The sequence below is a fragment of the Amblyomma maculatum genome, chromosome 2 (genome assembly GCF_055883805.1).
Source record: "Amblyomma maculatum isolate TAMU_Amacu chromosome 2, ASM5588380v1, whole genome shotgun sequence".
Lineage (NCBI taxonomy): Eukaryota > Metazoa > Arthropoda > Arachnida > Ixodida > Ixodidae > Amblyomma > Amblyomma maculatum.
The window spans coordinates 169,782,625-169,794,640 of NC_139345.1; the positions used below are offsets into that span (position 1 = coordinate 169,782,625).

At 49.0% G+C, this 12,016-nt stretch overlaps 1 protein-coding gene across 1 annotated transcript; it reads left to right on the top strand.

The window, feature by feature from the left end:
• Positions 1 to 10,288: 10,288 nt before the first annotated feature.
• LOC146200418 (uncharacterized) lies at positions 10,289 to 11,344 on the top strand. Its single transcript, XM_084592360.1, has one exon. It carries the CDS (start codon positions 10,304 to 10,306, stop codon positions 11,342 to 11,344), a length of 1,041 nt encoding a protein of 346 aa, XP_084448486.1. The 5' UTR covers positions 10,289 to 10,303.
• Positions 11,345 to 12,016: the final 672 nt, after the last annotated feature.

A 12,016-nucleotide genomic window follows, 5' to 3' on the forward strand; every position in this document is an offset into this window, starting at 1 on the left:
ATTCATACAAAGGTATAGTTATATAGGAACCAAACACAGATGGAATCAAGACGAGACACGTGAAACCACCGCGATGCCACCTAAAAACAGTACGCTTGCGCAAAGTGAGGATTGAACACGTCAACACAAAAAGCAAAACTATCAACCTCCCACATGACAAACACCCGCTAACACCTCGTCGCCAAATATTCACCGAGAGCGTGAATCTCTTTTTCTTCAAGATTAACGGAAGGTGTAGCTACGCACGCTTCAAACTCTTGGCTTATCAGAAACGCCTCGACCAGCTCTCTGCATGTGTCGCTTGTGTCGTTTCCTGTTCTTTTGCCCCGTGTTTCGCGCTGCTATAAGATGAATAATATCAGCACTGATACCTGTCAGGTGGGCGGCGCTCTCTGGCACTTCGACACAGCGCTTGTCGTGTGACGTTGCTTTGCGGAAGAGTTTTGCTTCAACTGTTGGAGCAGTAGAATGCGGTTCAGATGAAATCATTTCAGCTGATGCTGGTTCTGCGCGATCTCCAGGAGTAGTTGGGTCATCGTTCAGAGGCAGTGCCTAGGGCGGTGTACAGTCGGAGTTGTTGTCTGGTTCGAGCTAATTTAGATGTACTCCAGATGCGACCTTTACTTTAGTAAAAACGAATTTCCGGCCTCTCTTTGACTACTTTAAATGGACCCATGTATGACAGTGATGCCTCGCATTCCGCTTAGGGAATTCTTATCCGAACGAGGTCACCGTTTAGAAATGTTGGGGCCCTAGCACAGCGCCTCCTATCCGTATGCTTCTGAGTGTATGGGTGCTTAGCTTGGACCCTCTCGCGAACTTGCCTCAGCATAGCTGTGGAGTGTACGTCGATCTCAGAGGGCACTCCAGCAACACTGAGCCGTGTTCCGGTTTGACGATCGTTTAAGAACTTCGCAGGTGACCAGCCAGTCGTCGCGTGAGAAGTCGACCTATAAGTGCCGAGGTAGTCGACTAATGAAGTTTGCAACGGACGTTTTTCCAATCTCGCCATTTGTATCCAATTATTTGAGCACCCTGTTGAATCTTTCTATTGTATCATTTCCCTGAAGATAGTACACTGAAGATCAACGATGTATAATGCTCCTCTTACGCAAGAATTCCTCAAATATTTTGGGATTTGAACTGCGCTCCACTAGAATTTTGTCCGCGAAACCCTCGCGGCTGAGTACCCCTTGCAGGAACTCGACAACAGTATGCTAGTGGTGAAAATGCAACTTAGCCCACTTCGAGTGCTAATCAATCAGTATTAATATAGTATCGACAGTTGTAAGGTGCCCATTCTAGGGGCCCTATACAGTGTCCATCGCGAGCATTTGACGTAGTTTTTCTAGGAATGTCAGATTGCAAAGGTGCGAAATATGGTTAAGCAGACTTATCGCGTGTCTGACTAATACTACAGTGACTTAAAACCTCAACTTTTTTGTCCATTCGGGGCCACCAGTAGAGGTCACGCAGCCCTTGCTTGGCTCCTATTATGCTAGGGTGGTTTTGGTGTATCAATTTGACAAGCGTCGCCTTTATTCAGCACAGCGGGGATCACAATCTTTTCCCCTCGGAGCAACAAGCCATCCACCTGAGACAGTCCCCTCGCACGTCAAAGTAAGGAAGAACATTAGGTGTGACGGACTTTTCGGGGGCCACCCTTGTGTGACATATCCCGCAACCTTTGCAATAGTACGTCTGCACCAGAAGCAAGCTCTAGTTGCTCATTTGTCACTGATGATGACTTGACCGAGACCATTTGTTTAACGGTTCGATTTGATGCGCCTTCCATAGGCAAGCGTGAAAGTTCATCTGCAATTACATTTTCAGACTCTTTCTGATACTCGATCGAAAAGTTTTATTTCAGTAAACGAGCAGACCACATTGATAATCGAAGGGGCGATGTCCTGCGCCAGCTGACGAAAGCAAAGTTACCAAAGCCTGATGATCTGTGCGCAACACAAATCTCTTTCCCCAAAGGTAGGCATGCCAATGCTCACATGCAAACAGATATGCCAAAGCCTCTCGCTCACCCACAGAATATCTTCTTTCCGCCGCGGTCAAGGTTCTCGATGCAAATGCAACCCCAGTCGAAAAAAAAAAAAAACTACAGAACTGTGTCAAAGATACGACAAAATATCCTGTAGTTCTGTCGTAACCATCAGATTTTTCTGTAGTTCTGCAGTACTTTTCTGTAGTTCTGTAGTTTTCCTGTGGTATATTTGTTTTCTGTAGTTCTGTTGCACTTTTCTGTTGTAACTACAGAAATTTCTGATTTTACTAGAGAATGTTCTGTTGTCACAACAGGTTTCCCGTCAAAAATCGCGCAGAAATTCTGTCGTAACATCAAAAAATTTTCTGTAGTTTTTTCCGACTGGGATCCTGCGCATTTCTTCACCATCGCATTGCTGAAGCACAGCACCCGAACCCTTTCCGAAGCATCTGTGGTGGCAAAAACATTCAAATCTGAGTTAAACACCTGGATGACTGGTCTAGCCGATAATGTGCTTTTGATGAGATGAAAACTGCGTTGAGATTCCTCCTTCCATGCAAACTTGATTTGACCGCGAAAGCTTTCTCAATGGTTCGACCAGGTCCGCAAATCGGGATATAAAACGGGAGTAGTACCCTACAAGTCCCAGGAGAGAACGCAACGTTAAGAGATCATGATGGGTAGGCGCTTTCACAACCGCAAAGGCAATGGGTACAAACCTTTCCCACTAACATGTCCCAAAAAGTGCAGCTCAGGAACAGCGAAAAGACACTTATCATTTGGCTTCAGTCCTGTAGCGCTTAACGTTGAAGCAATAATAATTGGTTTGCAGTAAAGAAAATTTGACGTAGTATCTGTCACACTGGTTTTGTGGACACCCGGACCGCGCCGCAAGAAAAGGGAGGAAGGTGGTGGCGAAAAAAAGAGAGGAAGAGGTGCCGTTGTGGAGGGCTCTGGAGTAATTTTGACCACCTATCTTTAACACTAATATCTGGTTATCTGGCCCAGTATTCAGGTGTCTTACCACTGCCCCATTACGGCGGGGCATACGTTGAAACACCTGTTTTAAATTTTCATTGTGCTCCTCGCGCGTGCTTCCCCAGACGATTGTCGTCAGTGTAACGACCACACCCTTGCAGTACATCAACAACAGCTGCATCATTCTTTGGAAATCTGCAGCAAGAGAGGCCAGACCGAAGCATACTCTTTTAAATCGAAACAAATCACCACGCGTAAAAAAAAAGTTAAGTTGCGACTCTCCGGTGTAAGTTCAATTCGGTGGTGCGGAGTCGCCATGAGAAGCTTCAGAAAACACATCCCACCTGCTAAAAAAAATTGTTGATGTTGGAGTTCTTCCGTGTGCGGGAAAGGGAACGCGTCTGCGATGACAGCTTTGTTAGTTTCTCAGAACTCCACGCACAACCGCAGAGCCATTGTTCTTTCGTACGACAACTATGGGGGAGACCCATTCCGACGCGGACATTGATTCTATTACACCCTGCGACTGCAGATGGGTTAGCTCTTCGGAAACTCGACCCGGTTTAGCCAAGGCGTGCGAAGATGCCTACGCATCGACTGTGCTTTGCTTATGAGTCAAGCTTTCATGTAGATAGACTCCCACATCATCCTCGCGTTTCAAAGGAGGGGTTCCAGTCGGTAGCTTCTGCCAAGTCAGGTGTTATGACGTCACATAACCCAGTAGCCAAGCATTGCCCAGCCATGCCCCCTGCCAGCTATCAGCTGCAGGTGGCATGACAGCTGGACCAAAGCATGCCATATTTCGCTCACAGAGCCGATAACGCCTGATTTACTTCTAAACGGATCCTTAAGCATTATAGCTTCCGATGGAGAATATACATGCATGGGAGTGATGCGGTTGCTTTTGCCCGTACATGAACGCACGACATGCAACAATTCAACAGTGCGTGTTGTCGGGCTAGTTGGTTCAGCATATTTAAAAGGAAATTAGCGCTAATACTTGAACGGGGACAGAAGACAACACACACGACAATTGACAAGCGCTTGTAAATTGTCGTGCGTGTTTTTCTTCTGTCTCCGTCCAAGTATTAGCTTTAATTTCTTCTTTCTTTCCGCTTTCATTCCTGTTCTCCTCCCTTCCCTTACAGCAACAGGCAGCAAGTGAGCACGAAACGTTACAACGCGACGGTATACCCAACGAGATTCGTGCCATGAGGCGAAATAAAGAGGCGTCCGTGTGCTGTGCGATGTCAGCGCACATTAAAGGTACCCAGGTGGTCGAAATTACTACACAGCCCTCTACTACGGCTCCCCTTTCTCTCTTTCCACTTTCACTCCCACCTTCTTCCCTTCCATTAGGGCGCAGTTTCAGGTGTCCACAGAAACAAGTGTGACCGATACTGCGCCTTTTCCTTCCTGTGAACCAATTATTATTATTATTAGAAAGCATTCGGCGAGGCTGGTTGGTGGTGTACGGCGATTTCATTTACGATGAATAAAATAAATAACACTGCAGAATCTCTATTGGAGTAATGCGAAAGCACAGATGCTGCTGTTGGTTGCTTCTGTAGTTGCTTTATTCACTTCTTGTTTACAATTTTAGTCTTAGGTATTTTAAAATAGCACGCCAATCCCTTCCTCGAAATAACGCTTAAAAGGGGAGTCAAAGTAAAACGAGAAAAGATCATCAGCGCAATCGAATGGGAGAAATTCAGACATATTAGGGAATCTGCAAACATGGACAAAAATATTGAAAATATCGAGGATTGGGCAGAAACCCTCACGCACCACGTTAAATCTGCTACTATTACCCTAGAAGGGGACGATGCCCCGAAAGCAGTCAACAGGAAACTCCTACACATGTGGGAAGCAAAAAAAGGTATGAAAAGACGCCTCCGGTGTCAGAGATGGAACCGAAACCTAAGGCTAAAAATAGCCAGGCACAATAAGGAAATTGAGGATTATGCAATTAAACTCTGTGAGCAAAACTGGTGTAACAGGTGCGATGAAATTGAGGGCAACATGAGCCTTTCAAAGACGTGGAGCCTGCTACGATATCTTCTTGATCCCGATAGTTCGAAAACACAGTCAAACACAAAAACAGCAAAGGCAAGACACCCGTTCGACGGGACTGACGTGGAACTAATAACTAAACTCGTAGACACATATGTCGGCGATACTACATCCCTCCCTCTTAGGCAATACGCGGGCCCACCGAACGAGGTCCTCGACGCGCCCATCTCAGAAGCGGAAGTTAGAGCTGAAATCCTGAGCTTAAACACGCGATCAGCTCCCGGCCCCGATGGAATAACAAATAAAATGCTACGAAACCTAGACGACGCTTCCATAACGGCACTCACCAACTACATGCAAGAAGTATGGAGTAGCGGTCGTCTTCCTCAGCAGTGGAAAACTGCAAACGTTGTGCTAATTCCAAAACCTGGCAAGCCCCCGAAATTGGGAAATCTCAGACCTATTTCTCTAACCTCATGCATTGGAAAGCTTATGGAACGTGTAATCCAAACAAGGCTAACTAATTTCTTGGAGAAAAACGACCTGTGGCCGCACGAGATGGTCGGGTTCCGACCGGGCCTGTACACACAGGATGTAATGCTCCGATTACAACATGACATAATTGACTCTAAATCCAGAGACGCGAAGGTAATTCTAGCACTAGATCTAACAAAAGCTTTTGACAACGTAAAACACCAGGCAATTCTCGCGGGACTACAGGAATTAGGAGTCGGCTAGAGGACATATAATTACGTAATGGATTTCCTGACAAACAGGACGTTGAAACTAAAGTTTCAGGACCTAGAATCTCCCACTGTCCACCTGGGAAGTAAAGGAACTCCGCAAGGCTCGGTGCTCTCCCCCTTCCTTTTTAACGTGATGATGAGAGGCCTTCCTGCCGCTCTTAAAGTCATAGAAGACCTGAAGTTCAGCATTTACGCGGACGACGTTAATCTCTGGATAAACAATGGCAGCGATGGCAGCATAGAGGAACGCCTACAGGCGGAAGCGGACACCATTGTGTCCTACGCAGCCGAAAGGGGTCTTTAGTGCTCTCCGCAAAAATCCGAACTTTTCATATATAATCCAAAATCAATGAGGTGCAAGGGCGACTTTAACGTAGAAATTAAGGTCGACGGCAAAACCGTACCAAGAGTCCAGCAAATCAGAATCCTCGGACTTTTTATTCAAGAGGACGGGTATAACGACGGAACGATAAAAAAAAAAACTCACTACCTACGCGACGCAAGTAACGGGAATATTTAGGAGGATTGCATTCAAAGGCAAAGGCCTCAAAGAGAGTAGCCTCTTGAGACTGATGCAGGCGTACATAATAAGTCGAATATGCTATGCCACACCATTCCTCAACATCAGGACCAATGAAAAAGATAAGATAGACGCACTCATCAGGCGTTGCGTCAAGAGGGCGTTGGGTCTACCCATCTCCTCTTCTACAGAACGCCTGATAGAAATGGGAGTGCATAATAGCTGGGCGGAACTTGCTGAAGCGGTGAGAATCGCCCAACATGAAAGATTAAGTAGGTCGAGCACGGGTCGAACCATCTTCGAATGGGTGGGTCAAAAAATAGATAGGGGCACAGCCGACAAGGCTTCCCTACAACCACAATGTCGCGAGAACGTCATTGTCCGTCCTCTCCCCCGCAACATGCACCCAGAATACCACACGGAGAGACAGAAGAGAGCAGAAGCACTGGTTAAAAGTGCAAAAGAATTCAGAGTAAAAGAAGTTGCCTACGTAGACACTGCAAGCGGCCGATCAGGGGCGGCAGTCGCCGCGGTAGTCGATGGTAGCGGCGCACCAGTCGTCTCCGCCACCATCCGAAGCAGAAACATAGACACGGCTGAAGAGGTCGCAATAGCGCTCGCTTGCGTCGGAACGAAGACTAGATTGATCTTTAGCGACAGTAAAACTGCTCTCTGGAATATCGAAAAAGGCAGGGTCTCGCAAGAAGCCGCCCGAATTCTAAAAGCTGCAACTAAAATCGATCGCAAAATCACCCTAATTTGGGTCCCAGCACACACGTCCGTCCCCGGCAACGAGGCGGCCCATGATTTAGACCGAGATCTCTACTTCCGGACAAACGCGGAGCCGCCCGACTGCCAGGCGATGGACGAACGTTTGCAAACCTATAAAGAAATCATAGAAAATTATAGATTAGAAAGACGTCTGATGCCGCCACCGGATCCTAGCTTAAATAATAAGGAGGCCATAGCCTGGCGACGATTACAAGCCGGAAATTTCTCGAACCCTGTCTGGTTGTTTCACACCCAGATAGATGAGAGAAAAAACGATAAATGTAATGCCTGCGAAGCGAGGGGGACCCTCGACCATATACTTTGGGAATGCCCTGAGTCTCCGGGCGCTAGGGATATTAAAAGTAGAGAAGCCTGGGCTACCCTGCTGCGAAGCGACGTCCCCGCTGACCAGCAGAAAACCGTCCGCCTGGTGGCTGAGGCCGCGAATACCAATGTATATTCGCCAGTCCTTAGTCGCGGAGGTTCCAGCCCCCGTTCCTCAGGCCTGCGTGCCAGGAGCGGGGAGTAGGTGACCTCCTAAATCGGTGGAAATTAAAGTTTTAATCAATCTTCTTGTTTACCCATTTTAGTCTTCGGTACTTTCAAATTGCGCACCAATCCCTTCCTATGCCCTTTTTTAGGCTCTACTTCCGGTTGCGTGACGTCATATCCTTGATGTCACCTTAATGACTGATTTCCTTAACTACTTTAGTATTTGATACATTCAAATGTGGCGCCAAGCCATTGGCTAATGAGACTATTTTCGCCTTTGCTTTTGCCTTTGCTAGCCTCTAAATATTTACCTAATTACCTTATAGGCCTAATTATGTTTTCAGACACATTATGTCCCCCTCTATCGACTGACACCACTCATTAACCTCTACCACTTCTCAAATACAACTGCTGCAGACACGATTTTGCGTATTTTGCCTCTAATTTCTTATCTAATTAACGTATTGATCTAATTATTTTCCAGCAGCCACAGTATGTTACCCTCTATAGATTGACAGCACTCAATAAGCTCTGCTACTTCCAAATAATGCACAACTGCTGCGGACATGCTTTTGCTGACGTGGCCTGGAACTTGGCTATTCCCATGTAATGGTGACTCTCCTCCCCCTCCGCAAGCAGGACCCACCACTGCACATTCTAAATGTCTACTGCCCACCCAAATTGCCGAATGTATCCTTCTCGGACCTTTTCAGCCATGCGCTGAAAGCTGCGGGTCGGGACCCCCTCTTGATTGTGGGCGATTTTAACGCCCCCAGTCGAGTCTGGGGGTACCGCCATGAAGAGAAACGGGGACGCAAGTTGGCGGAGCTTGCGTCTACGTTGGGCCTCACTCTTCACACAGACCCCGTCCACTCAACACGTATGGGTAACTCCGTGACTATGCTGACTGGGTCAACACTGAGGAAACCCTCGGTAGCGACCACTGTATACTAAACACTACAATTCGGACCAGACCATTAGCAAAACCCACAACACAGGCTCGACTCCCAGACTGGTCCAAATTTAGGAAAAATTACAACACAACTACATCTATATTCGAGCAAGGCTACCAGTCATGGTCCGAACAATTGGTTTCTAGCCTTCGCTCCACCGAAACCAAATTTCAGCTTTCCGAGGCGGTATCAGACGTAGATAACCACCTCCTCCACCTCTGGGAAGCGCGGCATTGCCTTGTCCGCCGGTGGCGCCGGCAAAAGCATAACCGTAAACTTAAGGCTCGAATTTCCGAGCTCACCCAGCAGGCGGCCGAGTATGCGGCCCAGCTCGCAGACGCCAACTGAGTGGATCGTTGCAACACGGCGGCGCGGGAGATGTCCAGCAGGAACACCTGGCGGCTCTTCTGCGCTCTTATCGACCCAACGCAGACACACACAGAAACTCAGAAACATCTACAAAGTGCCATACACAGCTTTCAGGGCAACGCAACTCAGCTAGCGCACAAGTTGCGGGACCAATACTTGTGCACTACCCAGGACCCCCGCGGACCGGCGCACTCTTATGCAGGTTCGGAGAACGCTGAGCTGGATCAGCCGTTTCAGCTCCATGATCTGCGGGCGGCCCTGGCGAAAATGAAACGTGGCATAGCCCCGGGTCGGGACAAAATTACAGTCAAATTACTAGCTAACTTACCCGACCCGGCCTACCAGTCCTTATTGGATTACATCAATTCAATTTGGCTTGGGGACGCGCCACTCCCCATCGATTGGAAGACTGCTCTGGTCACTTTCATTCCAGAAGCTGGCAAGGCTATCAACACGGACAACCTTCGCCCCATCTCTCTAACCTCGTGTGCGGACAAACTAATGGAGACGATGGTGCGTGACAGGTTGTCTGAGTTCATGGAAAATCAACACATCTTCGCAGACTCCATGTTCGGATTTCGCCCGTACAGGTCCGCACAGGATGTTTTGCTACAACTTAATCGGGACGTTCTTGACCCTGTCGAATGCCCTCACAACGACAAGGTCATACTCGCCTAAGACTTGAAAGGAGCATTTGACCACGTTACTCATGAGGTAATACTCACTCATCTTTCACAACCCGGTTGCAGACGCAACGCGTTCAGATACATTCGGCAATTTTTGACAGATCGCCAATCCTACATTAAAATCCAGGTCACCGAACATGGCCCGTTCCAACTTGGAACCAGATGAACACCACAGCGTGCAGTGCTGTCTCCTCTCTTATTCAATCTGACTATGATGCACCTGCCGGCCCAGTTGGGTGCAGCATGCGCTGTATGCCGATGACATCACCCTGTGGGCCACGCAAGGTTCTCTTGGAGATATTGAGGCCAACCTGCAGCAAGCGGCAACCATAGTGGACCGTTATGCTCGCCGCTGCGGCCTTCAATGCTCCCCTCAAAAATCTGCATTTGTACACATACGCCCCTCACCAAAGTGTACGGCCAAAATTGAGCTTTTTTTTAGAGACAGGTTCAATTCCTGAACAAACAGAAGTCCGGGTACTGGGGCTCTTCATTCATCAACATAGACGGTCGGACACTACCTTGGCAAAACTCCGTAAGGTGGGTGACCAGGTGGGCCGCGTGGTCCGCCGGGTTTCTAACAAACGTGGGGGGTTGCGGTGCAAAGACGCCTTGCGCTGGCGCATGCATTTGTGACCAGTCGAATCTTGTATTCTACTCCTTACCTCCACCTTCGGAAACAAGACGAGGATGCACTCGTAGTCATCCTGCGCAAAATTTTTAAGAGAGCCCTCGATCTCCCCGTGAACACCCCCAACCAGCGTCTACTGGGCCTGGGCATGGTGAATACGTTCCGGGAGATCCGAGAGGCTCACTTAACCAACCAATACGTACGTCTTTCTAAAACACTCTCAGGTTACCGCCTCCTTGCCCGGTTACACATCCAACATACCACCCTTATGGAAGATCGTGTACGCCTCCCTTTCGAGTGGAGATGCGCCCTCCACGTACGCCCTCTTCCTGAAAACATGACACGTGAAGACTACAATTGCCGGCGCCTGGCGCGGGCGGAAGCCCTGGGCCGCCATTATGGGTCGAAACCCGGCGTTTACTACGTGGACGCCTCCGGCCCCCACCATGGGGAATGGTACACGGCCGCAGTGGTCCACCAGTCCAAAACTGTTAACGGGCTTACATTTCGCGCCCGTGACATAACCCACGCGGAGGAGGTCGCCATTGCGCTGGCAGCTACTCACACTGATTCCAAAACAATCATCTCCGACTCGCGAGGGGCCTGTCGGAATGTCGAGCAAGGCTGGGCACCATACTTAGCCTACCGACTACTTCAAAATTGCACCTATACCGGGGACCCCGCTTACCGGAAAATAGTATGGGCTCCTGCTCATATGGGTCTCGAAGGGAATGAGGCAGCCGACGCCGCCGCCCGCGCGCTCTCTTTCCGGGCTTCCCATCTCGACCCCCTAGATCAGGATCTCGAATTGGAACCCGCGTATTTTTTTAAAGACATTGTTCTTTACTATCAATCTTGTCATAGCCTTTACCCTCGCCTGAGTAAAATTCTATCTAAGACGGAGGAGCGGCTTCTACTCCGTCTGTATACCAACACTCTGCTGTGCCCGGCAGCACTAAAACATTTTAATCCCTCCTTCACGGGCAGTTGTCCGCACTGTGCGGAGAAGTCTTCGGACATCTACCACATGGTGTGGGCTTGCCCATCCAACCCAGCTATTCCTACTCACCCCAACCCCACTCGGGAGGACTGGGAGGCGACCCTGCTCGGCTGCTATGACCTGCAGGCCCAAAGGGCCTTGGTCGAGCGCGCCCGGGCAGCGGCCGACGCCACTGGGGTCCCGTACTAGGGACCCCACCCAGTACCTGTAAGGGCTGATAGTCAAAGATCCGGCCCATGCATACATCCACCCCTTTTAAATGAATAAACGTTTGTCACCACCACCACCACTGCAGACACGGCCTGCGGACGCGGTTTGCGGACAGAAATCTAACACAGCGAAATAATGCTTTCACATTAATAGTAACTTGGTCACAGAAAGGAAAAGCCACAGTATCTGTCACACTGGTTTCTTGTGGTGGTAACGACTTTTATTGCCACAAAATGAAAGGTAATGAATGAAGTGGTGAAGGGTGGCAGTTCCTGGCCCTACGGGGCTGGGACGGTAGGTCAACGCCACTTGCGACGAGGACTAGCGAGCCACCGAATTTATATCTGTTGTAGGCCGTCATTGCACCTGCCACCGCTTAGGTGATGGACGACGGCTGTTGTTGCGGCGCGCGTCTTACTCTCCCTCTTCTTCTTTCTTCTCTATTTTCTCTTGTGTCCGTACGAGGCAGCGGAGGTGGCTCAAGTGCAGAGCCAGTAGCAGGCCCGTACATTTTCTTTTCCTTCTTCCTACAGCCACAACAACAACACAATATGAAAGAAATTATTTCGGACTGGAACGTGTCCAGGGTGGCCTTCAGTCGGGGGCGACCTCTTGAGGTCGCGTGACAAGGGCCAGTTGCGTAGTTTTTTC